This window comes from Delphinus delphis, chromosome 10 (assembly GCF_949987515.2).
Source record: "Delphinus delphis chromosome 10, mDelDel1.2, whole genome shotgun sequence".
Taxonomy (NCBI): Eukaryota; Metazoa; Chordata; class Mammalia; order Artiodactyla; family Delphinidae; genus Delphinus; species Delphinus delphis.
In genome coordinates, this window is record NC_082692.2 from 23195111 (window position 1) to 23211204 (window position 16094).

The following is a 16094-nucleotide window of genomic DNA, read 5'->3' on the forward strand; positions in this document are numbered from 1 at the left end:
CCCCGGGCCCCAGCCCCGGCCTAGAACCCGCCCGCTGCCTGCCACGCTGCCACTGCCGCTTCCTCTATAAAGGGACCCAGGCGTCCCGGCCAAGGGGCCCCGCACAGCAGGTGAGACTCTCCCACCCCATCTCCTTGGGCTTCCCCGGCGGTGGACTCCTTCCCCCGGGGCGTTCAGTCCCTCCGACTGGGCTTCAGCCCCTCCTGCACCTCCTGCTTGGGCCTGGGCCTGGGCCTTGGTGGGTTTGGTTTTGGTTTGTTCCCCTCTCTCTGACTCTTTATCTGTCAATCTCTTTCTCTCTGCCTGTGTCACACAGTCTGATCCCTCTCTGTACCCTTCTCATCTCTGTTCGTCTCTCTCTCTCTCCCCCTGCTCACCTGGGGTTTCCCTGACTGCATCTTGTCCCCTTCTCTGTCTGTCGCCCCGTCTCTCAGGGTGGCTGTCTCCACGGGCAGGAGGCCCGTCTTCCGCATCGTGCCCCGCCCCGCTCACTGTCTCTCTCCCTGCAGGTTCTCCCCATGACACCACCTGGACGTCTCTACCTCCTGAGGGTGTGCAGCACCCCCCTACTCCTCCTCCTTCTGGGACTGCTGCTGGCCCTGCCGCCCGAGGCCCAGGTGAGGCATCAGGGCAATGGGGACTGTGTGGGCAGCCCAGCCTGACCTTGGGCCTGAGGACCTCTCTGACTCTGTCCTCCCCTAGGGGCTCTCTGGTGTTGGCCTCCCACCCTCAACTGCACAGCCTGCCCATCAGCACCCCCCGAATCACTTCACCCGAGGCACCTTCAAACCTGCTGCTCACCTTGTTGGTAAACATTCACCTGCCCTCCTAGACATGTAGCCCCCAGCCCTCCTCCCATCCCCCTTCAGGGACCCAAGCATCCCCTCCAGCTCACCCCCACTCCCACTCCCTTCTGTTCTCCCAACCATCCCCCAGGAACTCAGTCCAGCACCTGCTTCCTCAGGGATCGAGACCTCTGACCCCCAGGTCCTTGACCGCCATCCCTCCTGGCTTTCCCTAGGAGACCCCAGCACCCAGGACTCACTGCGCTGGAGAGCGAACACGGATCGCGCCTTCCTCCGCCACGGCTTCTCTCTGAGCAACAATTCCCTCCTGGTCCCCACCAGTGGCCTCTACTTCGTCTACTCCCAGGTGGTCTTCTCTGGGGAAGGCTGCTTCCCCAAGGCCACCCCCACCCCTCTCTACCTGGCCCACGAGGTCCAGCTCTTCTCCTCCCAGTACCCATTCCACGTGCCTCTCCTCAGCGCTCAGAAGTCCGTGTGCCCAGGGCCACAGGGACCTTGGGTGCGCTCGGTGTACCAGGGGGCTGTGTTCCTGCTCACCCGGGGAGACCAGCTATCCACTCACACAGATGGCATCTCCCACCTGCTCCTCAGCCCCAGTAGCGTCTTCTTCGGAGCCTTCGCTCTATAGAAAAATCCAGAAAGAAAAAATTTGGTTTCAAGGCCTTCTCCCCATTTTGCCTCCATTCTGACCACTTCAGGGGTCACCACACCTCTCTTTTGACCATTCCATCAGTCTCAAGTCTTCCCCCGTTCTCGGCACCTGGAGCTTCCAAAGAAGGAACTCTAGGCACCCCAGGGGACCACACCTTCCTGAACCACCCCGGATGCTCGGCTGAGGACTTCAAACCTGCCTGGAAATGCCCACCCAGAGCCCTTTGTCTGCCCTGCCCGTCTAGGGGGCCTTGCCCTGGACATGGAAGGGGAGCTGACACATGAGGGAGCTTGAGTGGATGACTGGGGGCAGGGAGGGGGGTTATTTATGAAGGGAAAAAATTTTAAATTATTTATTTATGGAGGATGGAGAGAAGGGGGACGGCAGAAGAAAGAGATAATACACCCAAGAGACGGAGAGTGAGAGGGCGTGGGCACAAGGATGACCTAGCAAGAGAGAAAAAGAGTGGGTCTGAGGGACCAAGGGGCTCTGGAAGGAAGTGAAAGGCTCCTAAGAGCCAGCCATTGCCTGACTGGACACCCCACGAGGAGACGTCTGACCCTTGATGGAGCCCAATAAACCTCTTTTCTCTGAAATGCTGTCTGCCTGTATCTGTCTGTCTGGGAGGGGAGAATTCCCCAGATGTCTCTAAGGAATGGAGGGAGGACAGGAATCAGAGGGACAGGAGCTGTGGGCGTACAGAGAGGCCTAAGGGGCTCTGGTGAAATGTGGTGGCCTCGCAGGGGTGGGAGGAGACCAGAGGATAAGCTGAGAAGACAAAGGAAAGATGCAGGTCCAAAGTCTGGAGGAGTGGAGGTCAGGGAACCCCTGAGGAATGGGGGTGACAGGAGGCTTCTGAGGAGCAGTGACCACACTGAAGGGTGTTTGTTTGGGACTGTGGAGGAGCAGCATGAGGCCCCCGGAAGGCATGGCCATGCCAGGGCCCCGAGGAGTGGGAGAGCCTCCAAGGCTGGGGGACTGGAGAACACAGGGGACGTTTCGGGAGACGTGGTCACGTGCAGGGGCTCTGAGGGCCAGGGCTGTCTCCAGGAAACTGGAGGGAGCAGGGAGTTCTTTGCAGATACATGGCCACACACAGGGACTCTGAAGGGTGGGGTCTTCGTGCAAAAATTGGGGCATCACATGCCCTTGGAAGTCAAGACTGAAACCAGCACCAGGGTTTTGCTGAGTCCCGGGTCAGAGTGAAAGGAGAAGGCCTGCCGTGGTGGGGTTCGTGAATTCCCAGCGTCGCTTTCACTCCTCTGGGGCTGTCCCAGGCTTGTCCCTGCCATCCTGCCCCAGCCCTTGCAGAGCCTCAAGCTTCCCTTCCTCCAGCTCCTCTTGCCCTCAGGGACCGAAACACACATCTCGGGACCCAGCACAGCTTCCCCCAAGTTTTCTCTCCATTAAGGACTCAGCTTTCTGAAGCCCCTCCCATTTCTAGTTCTACCACTACCTGAGTCCGGTCTGGAAATCAGAAGGAAATAGGCCACAGAACTCATCCCCCAAAGAAATGGAAACAACGGGAACTGGGGGGCACGGGGAAATGGGGTCCAGCCTCCAGGGTCCTACATCTACAGCAGTAACTGGCCCAGGGAGCCCCCCTCAGAATCCGGGTGGGTAGGGTAGGAAGTATCCTTGATGCCTGGGTGTCCCCAACTTTCCAAACCCCCGCCCCCGTGATGGAGAAGAAACCGAGACAGAAGGTGTAGGACCCGCTACCGCTTCCTCCAGATGAGCTCATGGGTTTCTCCACCAAGGAAGTTTTCCGCTGGTTGAATGAGAGCCTTTCCCCGCCCTCCTCTCACCCCAGAGCGTATAAATGCAGCTGTTTGCACACCCAGCCAGCAGAAGCTCCCAGAGCGAGGACACCAGGGGACCAGCCAGGAGAGAGACAAGCAACTCCAGAGCCCCCTGGAAATAACCTCCCAGACCACACACCCCCACCCCGACAGGCAGCCAGACGACTTGCTCCCTCTAACACATCCTGCCACAGGGCTCTACCGTCTCCCAGCTGGACTTGAGCCCTTCAGAAGAAGACGCCATGAGCACTGAAAGCATGATCCGGGATGTGGAGCTGGCAGAGGAGGCGCTCTCCAAGACGGCAGGGGGCTCCCAGGGTTCCGGAAGGTGCTTGTGTCTCAGCCTCTTCTCCTTCTTCCTGGTCGCAGGAGGCACCACGCTCTTCTGCCTGCTGCACTTCGGGGTAATCGGCCCCCAGAGGGAAGAGGTGAGTCCCTGGCCAGCCTCGGCTCGTTCTCTCACCCAGAGAGAAATGGGGCGAGATGTGGGGTGGGGGAAAGAGGTGTGCTGATGGGGAGGCTTGGGGAGGAAAACAGTGGAGAAAGATGGGGAGGCAGAAGGAGACGTGGAGAGAGATGTGGGAAGAGAAGGAAGGATGGAGAAATAGGGTGCCTGGCACATGGGCGACGCTCTCTAAATATTTGTCGAATGAATGAATGAGTAAGCAGGGATTCAGATATAAAGAGAGATGTGTAGACAGATAAGGGGTATGGGTAGAAAGATGGGGAAGAAAACAAGTCATCTGGATAAAGATGAAGCAGATACAGCAGGTATGAAAGAGAGATAGGAAAGATGAAGCTAAGGGTGTCTGGCACACGGCAGGAACTCAATGAATGAGCTGTTAAATGGATTATGGATGAATGGGGAGAGAAAACGAGACGCATCAGTGCAGAGAGTACAAGCTAGAGAAGCAGCCGGCTGTTTCTCCTTCAGGGGTGACTTGCTTTGATACTAATCCTCCTTCTTCTCCCAACAGTTCCCAACTGGCTACTCCATCATCAGCCCTCTGGCTCAGACACTCAGTAAGTGTCTCCAAAACCTCTCTCCTAATTCTGGGCTTGGGTGGGCGTAGGGGTTGGTCCTGGGATGGAAGCAGTAGGGGAAATTTAGAGTTTGGGTTTGGGGGGAGGAGGAAAGGAGGTCAAAGTAGTGAGATATTTTCTGGGAAGCTTAAGGGTCTCTCACCTTCTTCTTTTCTCTTTCCTCTTCAGGATCATCTTCTAAAACCTCAAGTAACAAGCCCGTAGCCCATGTTGTAGGTAAGTGTTCTGAGGATGTGTCTGGGGGACGAAGAAGCAGATGGGATGGGGAGGGGTAGGATTTGGCTGCTGAAGCCAGGCTGAGGGTAGACAGACCTTGGAGACAGGGTGAGAAGGACTCACTGAGCTCAAGGGGAGGGTGGAGGATACTTAGAACTTGAAGGGGATGCTCAGAGCCTCATGGCCAGATGGGATGTAGGAAGACAGACAGAGGGGACAGGAACCGGATGTGGGGGGTGGGGTGGGCAGAACTTGAGGGCCAGGATGTGGAGAGTGGAACTGACAGGGTCACAATGACTCACCCCTCCCTCTTTTTCTCCCTCCCTCCAGCCAACCTCAGTACTCAGGGGCAGCTCCGGTGGCTGAACACATATGCCAACACCCTCCTGGCCAACAGCGTGAAGCTGGAAGACAACCAGCTGGTGGTGCCGACGGATGGGCTGTACCTCATCTACTCCCAGGTCCTCTTCAGGGGCCAAGGCTGCCCTTCCACCCACTTGTTCCTCACCCACACCATCAGCCGCATCGCTGTCTCCTACCCGACCAAGGTCAACCTCCTCTCTGCCATCAAGAGCCCTTGCCAGAGGGAGACGCCAGAGGGGGCTGAGGCCAAGCCCTGGTACGAGCCCATCTACCAGGGAGGGGTCTTCCAGCTGGAGAAGGGTGATCGACTCAGTGCTGAGATCAACCTGCCCGACTATCTGGACTTTGCTGAGTCTGGGCAGGTCTACTTTGGGATCATTGCCCTGTGAGGGAGCAGGACATCCATCCTATCCCACCTCAATTACTTTATTATTTACTCCTTCAGACCCGCTCATCCCCTTCTGGTTTAGAAAGAGAATTAGGGACTCAGGCCTGGGCTCCAAGCTTAAAACTTTAAACAACAACAACACTTAGAAATCAGGGATGCAGGGAAGTATGGCCTGGACAATGGGGCACTGACCACCACCAAGAATTGGAACTGGGTCTTCTGGAACTCACTGGGGTCCTTGCGTTTGGATTCCTGGATGCAACCTGGGACACCCAGAATGTGGGGGCCAGGGGACCTTGGGTTCTGACTGGAACACTTCAGAACATTCCTTGAGAAGATCTCACCCAGAACTTGACATGAGTGGACTTCAGGCCTCCCTTTCTTCCAATGTTTCTAGACTTCCCTGAGATGGGGAGCCCAGCCACACCCCAACAGGGCCAGCTCCCTCTATTTATGTTTGCACTTGTGATTATTTATTATTTATTTATTATTTATTTATTTACTAATGAATGTATTTATTCAGGAGGTCAAGGTGTCCTGGGAGACCCAATGTAGGGGCTGCCTTGGCTCAGATGTGTTTTCTGTGAAAACGGAGCTGAACTGTAGGTCGTTCCCACCCTGCCTCCTGGTCTCTGTGCCTCCTTTTGCTTATGTTTTTAAAATATATTTATCTGATCAGGTTGCCTAAATAATGCTGATTTGGTGACTGACTTGTCGCTACATCACTGAACCTCTGCTCCCCAGGGGAGTCGTGTCTGTAACCGCCCTACTGGTCAGTGGCGAGAAATAAAGTGTGCTTAGAAAAGAAATATGGCCTCTTTCTGGGAATTAATTCTTCATTGGCCTCTCCTTGGGGGTGAGACGTGGCTCCCTGAAGTTCTTTCTCCACAGGGCTTATGATCCCTGCCCCTCACCCCTTGGACTGCTGGGGCTCAGGAGACCCTACATAAAACAAAGCCCCACTGAAAATGCCCCTCCCCCAAGAAAGGAACCTGAACTTAATTAGCTCTCCCTCAGGGCCCTGGAATTTCCAACTCTGGGAATTCCTATCCAAGTGGGGGAAATCCCGCAGCTCAGATGAGATTTCCGGCTGTTGCGGCCTGACCGAAAGACCCCGGGGAGCGGCCAAATTCTCAGGTACCTGAATCACAGCCAAGGGACTTCCAGGCAGTCGGGCACCTGGGCTCCAAACCGCCTGATCCCGCCCCACGCTCCTCCCCCTGCCAGCCCAGTCCTAACTGTGCAAACTGAACCAGTCGCTGAACCTCGTCTATCAAAGAGAAGTAGGAACGCCCACCGCACACGGGGCCCCCTGAGAACAGAAGACCTAAACTCATCACAACAGAGCAGCTAGCGGAGCACTCGGTGAATTCTGGCTTTCTCCCTTTTCCCAGCCCCCGGTCTTCTACCCGCTTCCATCTCTCAGTGGATGGAATTGAAGAGGAAGAAGAAAATAAAAAACAAGGAATAAGATGTAGGTGAAGGACCCACCCCCCCATGCCAGCTTGGTCTCCCTGATTTTCCTGGCGAATGATGAGGAGAGGGATGGGAGGTGGGTGAAGTGGAAAGAGAAATGCATTCCTCCCCTCCGGGAAGGCTCTTCTGGACACAGAGTCAAAGACAAATATGGAGTCAGAAATGAAGACTCAGAGAGTGGCAGCCCTCACTGGGCTCTGAAGTTGGGCTTTCCTTCCTGCTAGGGTTGCCAGGCAGGGGGAAAACTGTGCCGTGTGCCGCAGAGGTGGGGTGACCTGCTGGGGTAACCTAGATAGAGCCTTGGATCCTCCTCCAGCTCGGGGCTGAAAGTCGGTCACGGGGTGAAGAGGCTGCTGTTACTCACTCTGGGGCCGCGACACTTGCCCACTCATGGAAAGGGGACCTGAAGTGTGACTGCGGGGTGAGGACCTTCCATCCCACCCTGGACAGGGCCAGGTGACATCAGTTTTTCCTCCTCCCCCGGTTCTCCCTGGTGTCCTCGGGCACTATCCCCACCCCATCTCTCTTTCTCAACCACCCTCCCAACTCCTTCAGCCTCCTCCCTTCACGCCCGGTCCCCACCCCCACTGCCCCGCTCCCCGAGCTGTGGGTCTTCCCCTGGAGAAGAGTCGACTGAGGCTAACAGGGCCTTCAGGCAGCTAGCAGGGCGGAAACGCTGTCCCCTCAGTGCTTCATCATCAGCCCTCTTCGGGTTTACTCTGCTGGCTGGGCCTTTCTGAGTGGTACTTGCCTTCCCCGGTAATGACCCCTGTCACTACCGGGAGGGACCCAAGAGAGAAGAGTGCAGTGTTGAGTCTGCGGGGACCATGTGGCCTTGAGAATCAGGACGCTTGGAGATGCTTGGGGCTTTGTGGAGAGCCCTTTCCTTCTACCCTCTAAATGGGCTAGTGCTGGGGCAAGGCCATTCAGAGGCAGGGGTGGGTGGGACCCACAGATCCCCATCCCAGGGAACAGAGGCCATGCCAGGTGTTATGAATAGTTTCAAGACACCAGGAAAATACAGAGACTATTTAACCAACATTTGTGTACCCGACCTGAATGAAGACACGTCAGCATCTCAGCATCTGTACCGGCAGCACTAAAGCTTTACCTTCTTTATTTTCACCAGGCTCAAAATCAGTTTCCAAACAGTCTTCTCCATTTTCGCCACGGCCATGGGGTCCCTGGTGTCTGGGTCCCCAATATCTAGGCTGATTCGTTCACATACTCCCACCATGCAGTAGTCGTTTTAGGGACGCGGGTAGCCCTCACCCCACCATCACCGCCCCAAAGAAGGTCTTTCCTCTCCTGTAGTCCACCATATCGGGGTGACTGATATTGACGTACACCCTCTCGCCCCTCCGGAGCTGCACCAGGCCGCCGAACCCCACGCTCGTGTACCAGAGAGGCCCGTACTCGTGCCTCTGGGCGGGGTCCAAGACCGGGCTCACGGTCTCCGCGCCCTCGAGCAGTAGCTCGGGACTCCCCGATCCATAGGCGCCCCCCGCCCGGTACAGGCGACTGAGCAGCGTGACGGAGCGGTCCAGGGGGTCCCCGCCGGGAGGGGGCGCCCGGCCCCGGTAGCCGACGTGACAGTAGAGGTAATAGAGGCCATCCTGCGGGAGGGCCAGCCCCTCGGCGCCCGAGAACTGCGTCCCGCTCCTCAGAAACGCCTCTTCTTTCTTCGCCTCCCAGCCTAGCCCCTGCCCCGTGGTCCAAGCGCCTGCGGAGAAACGGGCCAGTTGGCTCTCGGAAATCCGATCCTGAAAGGAGCGATCCAGGCCTGGGACTTCTGGGAGGGTGGGCCTGAGGGACATTTGGGGCTTTTAACCCACTGCAGGAGTCCAGCCGGGCTGGGGGGAGCGGGGTCATGGCGCTCTCTCTGCAATGAGTACGAGTTGGGACTGAGGGCACCTGGGTGTGCGGTACAGAGCGCTGTGGTGGGGAGATCCAGGCCGGGTTTTGACTCCTCCGGCGGAGGGGGAAAGCGAGAAGCTAGAATGCTGGGCGAGCAGAAGAGTGCGTACTATAGCAGCGGTGAAGCAGGTGGGCTACCCAGCAGGGCAGTAACAGAGCGAAGGGACTCTAACTGTGGGCGAGCAGAACTGGCACCCTTGGACTCTTCAGGTCTATGAGATCCTTACCAATGAGGTGGGCAGCCGGGAGCCTGGGGCTGAGATCTGTTTCTGCCTCCTCCTCCACCGGCAACTCCCGGGACTCTGGAAGGGGCGAAGAGTCCACGGTTGGGGGCAGGGCAGCCACCCACGTGTAGTCACCTTGAGAGGACAAGGCGCCAGGGCCCAGGGATGGGGCACCTGGATTCCTGGAGGAAGAGAGTATCTGGGGATGCTGATGGATGGGAGCTGGGAGTCCCTGAGGGGCAGAAGCAGGGGAGGGGGAGGTGGTCGGCTCTTACCAAATCGCTGATGGGCCTGTGCTTGGGCGCCTGGGTCAGCGGTCCCTGTTACCTGAGTGGGTGGGGTCACAGGGCCCAGAGTTCAGTCTTAGCTGATGCCAACCCCCCCATTCCCAACATAGATGCAAGCTCGACTTGGGGTTTCTCCCACCAGCCCCAGCCTCGAAACACACCTCCCTGGAATGGAGAACAAGTAAGGCATCTGTACTTGGGCAGAGAGACAGAGGCCCAAGTATGTCTTGGGAAGAGGAGAAGAGACATACAGACAACCAGAAAGGGGCTTGGTGACATCAGGGCACAGCAGCATCACAGGAACGTGGAAAGAGGACCAGCAAAGAGACAGAGGAGACATCCCCACTGGGGGACAGCCAAGCCAGCTGAGCAGGAAGAGGCAAGAGGCACAGCCAGAGGTGAGGCCCTTGGAGGATTCGTGGCAGCCACTCACCAGTCCGCCCTGCTCCTGGGGCACCAAGGCCAGCACAGCCAGAACAGTGATAGGCACAGCCAGCAGGAGGGTCACCAGGGAAGCGGCTCCTGCGACAGCCAGCAGGAGGCATCCCTTCCCCTGGGGCCGCCTACCCCGGCACTCCAGCCCCAGCGCCCCCATTGAGACTGAGCCAGGGCCAGGGCAGGGGGGCTTTCATACCTCAGGGGTGGGGCCACCCCCCCCCTGTAGACCCACACACCTGGCTGGGACTTTCCGAACACCCCTGCTCCCCTCACCCTGCTTCCTGTTTACCCAGAGCTAGGGTGGGGCAGCTGGATGCCTGGGTTCTCTGAACTGGGGAGGGAGCTGGGGTGAAGAGACAGGCATTCACGGTAGAGCTGGAGGGGGCCTTAGAGATCTTCTGACTCAGTGGGAAGGGAAACTGAGGCCCAGAGAGGGAAGCTAGCTTGCAGAAAGTCAGGCAGCTGCAATGAGAACACAGAATTCCAGATTGCTAGTGTGGTCTGCATTCTTCTTCTTCTTTTTTTAAATTAATTAATTGATTGATTGATTGATTTTGGCTGTGCTGGGTCTTCTTTGCTGCGCAGGCTTTCTCTAGTTGCGGTGAGCAGGGGCTACTCTTCGTTGTGGTGCGCGGGCTTCTCATTGCAGTGGCTTCTCTTGTTGCGGAGAGGATCTGGGCACGCGGGCTTCAGTAGTTGTGGCACACAGGCTCGCAGGTTCTAGAGCGCAGGCTCAGTAGTTGTGGCACACAGGCTTAGTTGCTCTGCAGCATGTGGGATCTTCCCGGACCAGGCATTGAACCCGTGTCCCCTGCATTGGCAGGTGGATTCTTAACCACTGTGCCACCAGGGAAGTCCCTGGTCTGCATTCTTCTGCACCCCAGAGGTGGGTGCTGGAGGGAGGGCTGCATCCATATCCCTGAGGTCAAGGGCTGGAATAGGAGGACCAGAACTGGAATCTCCAGGGATGGATGTCTAGGTTCCAAAGAAGAACCTGTCCCCACACTGGAATGACCTCCTCCTCCCATTCCCTTGCGCCCTCCAAGCCCCCAGAGCTAGGTGAGAAAGGCAGAGTTAAGCCAGTCCACGGTGATGGCAGCTGAAGGGGGCCTCAGCCTCACCACTGACTATTAACTCACTGAGGAGGGATGGAAATAGAGCATTACCTCCCTTGCTACACAGAGTATAGACAGGAGAGCAATGAGGCATCCACCGCCAAAGAGCTTCACAGTCTAGAATGGCTCCATCCATTTAGTAGATGCTGACTAAGTGTTAAGTGAAGAAAGGAAAAAAGGATGAATGAGTAAGCAAAACAAAGCAGTAAGGACCAAATGAATGGTGTAGTCGGCAGAGCAGTAGGAGTTGAAGGGAGGAAAAACCAGGTCAAGAAAGTTGGAGGTGGTCCCAGATCATTTCCCCTTCTTGCTATCTCTGTGTGTTCAGGTAATAATAATAACAACATAGCTAATATCCAGATAGCATTTGGCATGTGCCCACCGCTAACCTACACACTTTATATATAATAATAATAATGCTCTTTCTCTCTTCCTTCCTTTTTCTTTCTTTCCTTCCTTCCTTCCTTCCTTCTTTCTTTCTTCCTTCCTTTTTCTTTCTTTCCTTCCTTCCTTCTTTCTTTCTTTCTTTCTTTCTTTTTCTTTCTTTCTTTTTCTTTCTTTCTCTCTTTCTTCTTTCTTTCTTCCTTCCTTCCTTCCTTCCTTCCTTTCTTTTTGGCCACACGGCGTGGCATGCGGGATCTTAGTTCCCCAACCAGGGATCAAACCCGTGCCCCCTGCAGTGGAAGCGTGGATTCTTAACCACTGGACCTCCAGGGAAGTCCTATAATAATGCTTTTAATCCCGATAAAAACTCTTAAGAGGGGAGCTTCCCTGATGACGCAGTGGTTAAGAATCACGGGCTCTGAGACAAGAGAAGCCACCGCATTGAGAAGCCGGTGCACCGCAATGAAGAGTAGCCCCCACTCGCCGCAACCAGAGAAAGCCCGTGCACAGCAAAGGAGACCCAACGCAGCCAAAAATAAATAAATAAAATAAATAAATTTATTTCAAAAAACTCTAAGAGGAAACTGAGGCACAGAGAAGTTAAAGAACTTGTGGAAGGTCACACAGTAGTAGCAGAGACAGGATTTGAACCCAGGCAGTCTGGCTCCATACCATTAACCACAAGACAGTTTAAAAACTGAGTACTGACTTCAGATTTGTCCATTTCAGGGTATGTAAATCTTACCTTCCTCACTCCCCCCAAAAAAGAATAGGGAAACAAATACTGAACTTGAGTCAATGATAAGCATGGTAAAGGGTTTAGAGGTAAAATGTACTGATGTTTGCAACTTTGAAAGGTATCAAAAAATGAGATGGATTGATAGATATGTGATAAAGCAAATATATAGAAGAATATTAATTGTAGAATCTAGGTGGTAGGGATAGGTTCACTGTACAATCCTTTCAATTTTTTTCTATGTTTGAATGTTTTAATAATAAAACATTTTGAAACAATATTTTCCTACTGTCCTGCATGGGAACACTGTGGATGGGAGAAGGGAAGGAAGTAGCAGAAAATTTCTGAATCTGGAGAAGGAAATGCAAATGCTTATGGGCCCAGGCACCAGATCTCCTCTTCAGTCCTTGCTTCCACATGAGCTCCCAAGTCTTCACCCTCCTCAAGGACTAGGTGTGCCATCCTCCAGCATTTATCTCCCTCTCCATCACAGTGCCACTATGAGGCCTTCATCTAGGTCCTTGGACTACCACCCTTACTTTTGTGCTCAATATCAGAATGTTGCTCGCTGCAGGAAGGCCACCTGGATTGCCCACACCTCTTTTCCCAACACCAACTTGTCATCAACTTTCTGTCCTAGATCTATCAGCAGTGCTCATGTCGATCTAGTCTGGCTGTCTCTGACTCTCCTGTTTGTTAATCAGTCAGCCAAGTGCCCTGTTAGATACAGCCCCAGAATACCAGGAGAGTTACCCAAATCCACTGGAACTCCCAGTCTGCCTTGGGAGCTGGAGTGTGTGTCCACACATACCAGGATCATGAGCTCTCAGCGACACAGTGTAATTGGGAAAAGTGAATCAGGGAAGGCACCTAGAAGGGATATGATCACTGACGACTTGTGGGATCAATAGGATGGCTGGAGGGCTTTCCTGGTGGCGCAGTGGTTGAGAGTCTGCCTGCCGATGCAGGGGACACGGGTTCGTGCCCCGGTCCGGGAAGATCCCACATGCCGCGGAGCGGCTGGGCCTGTGAGCCATGGCCACTGACCCGCGCATCCGGAGCCTGTGCTCCGCAACGGGCGAGGCCACAACAGTGAGAGGCCCGCGTACCGCAAAAATAAATAAATAAATTTGAAAAAATAGGATGGCTGGAGCTGACAGGGATCACAGGCTGAATTATAGTCCTAGGAGCCTGAAAGGAAAAGATGTTGTAACCCTAACCCTCAAAGCCTAACCTCCTCTCCTAACAATGCTAGGGAGGCACCCAGGCTGGGGGAGAAGTTAAACCAGAGGAGGGGCAGGAATGTCTGAGGTGGCAACACTTTACCCAGGCAGCTCCGGTCAGTCAGGAGTCTGTCCAACCGCAGGCCACAGACTCTAGGTAAGCTGGGCGAGAGCAGGGAACCCTCATGAAGGAAACCCAGGGAGGGGACAGTCACCCCCAGAGTGAGGTGAGTCTAAGGTGAAGGAAGGGAGAATATGGCTTTGAGGTTCCCTGGGCCCTGGGGGGATCCTGTCTGGCCTCTGTCTCCGCTTCCCAAAGATCTGCAAACAATCCACTTCTGCCGCCACCCCCCCCCCACCGTGGCCACCGCAGGCCCTCCTCCACCTGTGCTTCTGCTCCCCACCTGCCACCCCCCCATGTCCCAGCCTTCCTCCTGAACCCAGGATGGTCTCAGTTTCCACACCCTGGTCACTGCCTCTGGCTCTGGATGAAGTCAGCGGCCCCCTCTTCACCCTCAAACAGGAACCAGTGGTTGTAGGGCAGGAAGTGCCTGAGGGGAAGTTATGGGCCCCAGACGCTCCTCCATGGCCCCCTTCAGCCCCAGCAGTATCTGCCCAAGGGAAGCGGCTCTCCACACCAGCCAAGCTGGGGGCCCCCCTTTCCCAAGTTGCTCTGGGGCTGAGGGAGCGGCCGTAGGTGCCAGGTGGCGCTGGACACCACCTTCCCTATTTTCCCACCAGTCGCCACGCACCCTCCAGACCCCAGCTCCTGCCTCAGCCCCCTCACCAGAAACTAGAACTATCCAGTGCTGGAGAGGCCCCTATGAACCAGCTGGTCAGCCTAGGGTCGGAGAAACAGAGTGGGCTCTGGAGCTGGACAGAGCTGGCCTTGAACCCCAGCTCTGCCACTTCTGGGCTGGACGTCCTTGTCGGAGTCCAGCCTCGAGTCTCAGGTCCTTCACCAAGGAAATGGGCACAGTACCCTACATTGTTATGGGGATTAGCAGTGACGAATAGAAAGAGCCCAGTTCAGGGTTGGCACATAGCTAAGGCTCCTCAGCCTGGGAAACGATTGTAACAGGGGCCCCAGACTTTACAGATGAGGAACTTGGGGCACGTGACTCACCCCAGGCCATTTAGCCTGGAAGAGCAGCGCTAGGTTTCCCAACCTGCAGGCTAGTCTTCAGTCCCCAACCTAATGGAAGATTGTGGGATAAAAGGTAAGGTAACCCTCCGCTCAGGGAACAGTGGATAAAAAGCGGTGTGTGCGCGGGTCGTGGGTAGGTGGCCAGGGTCTCTTGGGGCCAGCCAGTGCAGCAGACAAGGGGCTTCATGGGGAGGCCCAGAGAGGGCAGCAATGTGGTGGGAGGTTTCTGAGGGGCGAGTGGTCTCGGGGACGAGCGAGTTAACTGATGAGTCATGGCCACCTCTGGGAGGAGGTGAGGGAACACAGTCTGGGGTGAAGAACCTCTGAAAGGATGGTTTTCTGTCTCTAAAACTGTTGGAGAAAGAAGCTGAGATCCCCGACCAACAAGGAGGACGGGGTAAGCTGCAGAGAGAAATGGGCTCTCTGACACTCACCCCTTTTCCCTGCAGACATATGGCCTTACCTATTTGGGGGCCTAGGGCTGGGGGTGCTTCTGTTCCTCGTCATGGTCATTCTGTCCGCCTGCCTGTGTCGGCTCCGTGGGAGAGGTGAACCCCACCCTCACCTCCCTCTTACCCCCTCACCCCTCACCCCCGGGCAACACCCTGTGCCGTCCCCCACACACCCTTTCCTCCTGTGCTCCCAGACGCCCCCATCAACCCTCACTGGCCCCTCCTGCCTGAGGAAGGGGGTAGAAGTTGGGGGGTGGAGAGGGGAGGGGAGAGTGTCCAAAGAGAGGGACCTTGGCTTTTGGCTGTGGGAAGCACAGGGAGGTTGGCAAGTGAGGAAACACCTGCTGGGGGTGGGGAGAGTGGGCGAGGAGGGCTGGAGGTGGCAGAAGGGAGACAAGGGGCAAGCCGAGCTTCTTCTTTTCTTCCAGTGAGGAGGCTGGAGAGGAGCTGGGTGAGTCTGGGGCAGAGAAGTGCGTGATGGGGCAACAAGTGGGGGCTGAGGTCGGGGGGCAGGAGAAGAGGGAGAAACGAGCCGGAGAGACAGAGAGACAGAGGAAGTAAGAGAGAAGCAGAAAGAGGGAAGTAAGGGCTGAGAAGAAGAGAGGAAAGGAAAGGGGTAGAGATGGAAAGAAGAAATAAGACAGAAAGGAGAGAGAGGAAGAAATGAGGGAGAGAGAGACAAAAGTGAGAGGCAAAAATCAGAGAGAGAATGAGAGAGATACAGGGAAAATGAGAGGAATCAAGAGAAAAAGTAAGAGAAGGAGATTAAGAGTGATAGAGGGGGAGAGTGAGAGAGTAAGAGAGACACAAAGGGAAAAGGACAAGAGAGGGAGACAGAAAGAGAGAGAGAGGGAGAGAGCGCGCAAATAGAGGCAATGAGGTAAGAAAGCGGGGCAGGGGAGCAGTGAGAACTCAGAGGGCAGCGTCAGGGGAGGGAGGCTCCTGGGGACCTCCTGTCAGCACCCTCTGTCCCGGCCCCAGGCCCAGCTCTCGCAACAGGAGCTCCACTATGCGTCCCTGCTGAGGCTGCCTGAACGGGAGGGACCTGACCTCGGCAACCAAGAAAGGGAAGGCAGCAAGGAGGACCCCAGCACGGACTACGCCTGCATTGCCAAGAACAAACCGGTCTGAGCACCCCCAGATGCCTCGTCCAACCCAGGCGGTTGGTCAGGGCCATGCTGTAAAGACCAGTAAACACCCAGTAAAGACCATGGTCTCGCCACCCTCTGTGTCTCAGGCTTCTCCATCTACCTCAAGCCCCAGCTCAACAGGGCCACCATCAAGACCTAAGCAACTTACCCTCCCACCCATTCTTACCCACCAGGGATCCACTGGGTGAAGAAGGGTGTTTAGGGACCCAGGCTCCCCTGAAGGCCAGAAAAGAGCATTTGTCTGTGGGCCACTGAGAAGTAGAGCTAATCATG

General features: G+C 55.7%; 4 protein-coding genes across 5 annotated transcripts; 3 read left to right on the top strand and 1 right to left on the bottom strand.

The window, feature by feature from the left end:
- LTA (lymphotoxin alpha) lies at positions 1-1808 on the top strand. Its single transcript, XM_060021551.1, has 4 exons — positions 1-110; positions 510-617; positions 703-808; positions 1022-1808. Exons 2-4 carry the CDS (start codon positions 519-521, stop codon positions 1432-1434), a joined length of 618 nt encoding a protein of 205 aa, XP_059877534.1. The 5' UTR covers positions 1-110; positions 510-518; the 3' UTR covers positions 1435-1808.
- Positions 1809-3335: 1527 nt separating this feature from the next.
- TNF (tumor necrosis factor) lies at positions 3336-6057 on the top strand. Its single transcript, XM_060021550.1, has 4 exons — positions 3336-3688; positions 4238-4283; positions 4473-4520; positions 4851-6057. The coding sequence occupies exons 1-4, from the start codon at positions 3503-3505 to the stop codon at positions 5270-5272; spliced, it is 702 nt and encodes a 233-aa protein (XP_059877533.1). The 5' UTR covers positions 3336-3502; the 3' UTR covers positions 5273-6057.
- Positions 6058-7842: 1785 nt separating this feature from the next.
- LTB (lymphotoxin beta) lies at positions 7843-9770 on the bottom strand. 2 transcript variants are annotated; one of them, XM_060021549.2, is made up of 4 exons: positions 9609-9770; positions 9164-9215; positions 8892-8966; positions 7843-8470 (listed from the first exon to the last, which is right to left on the bottom strand). In XM_060021549.2, the coding sequence occupies exons 1-4, from the start codon at positions 9768-9770 to the stop codon at positions 8016-8018; spliced, it is 744 nt and encodes a 247-aa protein (XP_059877532.1). In that variant the 3' UTR covers positions 7843-8015. The 2 variants fall into 2 exon arrangements, with proteins under 2 accessions (XP_059877532.1, XP_059877531.1); XM_060021548.1 differs by having other exon boundaries at positions 8336-8470; positions 8892-9070.
- A 4444-nt stretch (positions 9771-14214) lies between these two features.
- LST1 (leukocyte specific transcript 1) lies at positions 14215-15886 on the top strand. The gene is made up of 4 exons (XM_060021546.1): positions 14215-14291; positions 14668-14766; positions 15099-15121; positions 15652-15886. The coding sequence occupies exons 1-4, from the start codon at positions 14270-14272 to the stop codon at positions 15799-15801; spliced, it is 294 nt and encodes a 97-aa protein (XP_059877529.1). The 5' UTR covers positions 14215-14269; the 3' UTR covers positions 15802-15886.
- Positions 15887-16094: the final 208 nt, after the last annotated feature.

Excerpts from the sequence above, each read along its gene's own strand:
- LTA (XM_060021551.1), top strand. The coding sequence starts at position 519 with ATGACACCACCTGGACGTCTCTACCTCCTGAGGGTGTGCAGCACCCCC. Across the intron at positions 618-702 it reads CCCTGCCGCCCGAGGCCCAG|GGGCTCTCTGGTGTTGGCCT; the intron begins GTGAGGCATCAG and ends GTCCTCCCCTAG. Across the intron at positions 809-1,021 it reads ACCTGCTGCTCACCTTGTTG|GAGACCCCAGCACCCAGGAC; the intron begins GTAAACATTCAC and ends GGCTTTCCCTAG.
- TNF (XM_060021550.1), top strand. The coding sequence starts at position 3,503 with ATGAGCACTGAAAGCATGATCCGGGATGTGGAGCTGGCAGAGGAGGCG. Across the intron at positions 3,689-4,237 it reads TCGGCCCCCAGAGGGAAGAG|TTCCCAACTGGCTACTCCAT; the intron begins GTGAGTCCCTGG and ends TTCTCCCAACAG. Across the intron at positions 4,284-4,472 it reads CCCTCTGGCTCAGACACTCA|GATCATCTTCTAAAACCTCA; the intron begins GTAAGTGTCTCC and ends TTTCCTCTTCAG.
- LTB (XM_060021549.2), bottom strand. The coding sequence starts at position 9,770 with ATGGGGGCGCTGGGGCTGGAGTGCCGGGGTAGGCGGCCCCAGGGGAAG. Across the intron at positions 9,216-9,608 it reads CCCAGGAGCAGGGCGGACTG|GTAACAGGGACCGCTGACCC; the intron begins GTGAGTGGCTGC and ends CCACCCACTCAG. Across the intron at positions 8,967-9,163 it reads ACAGGCCCATCAGCGATTTG|AGTCCCGGGAGTTGCCGGTG; the intron begins GTAAGAGCCGAC and ends CGCCCCTTCCAG.
- LST1 (XM_060021546.1), top strand. The coding sequence starts at position 14,270 with ATGGAAGATTGTGGGATAAAAG. Across the intron at positions 14,767-15,098 it reads GTGTCGGCTCCGTGGGAGAG|TGAGGAGGCTGGAGAGGAGC; the intron begins GTGAACCCCACC and ends CTTTTCTTCCAG. Across the intron at positions 15,122-15,651 it reads GGAGGCTGGAGAGGAGCTGG|GCCCAGCTCTCGCAACAGGA; the intron begins GTGAGTCTGGGG and ends TCCCGGCCCCAG.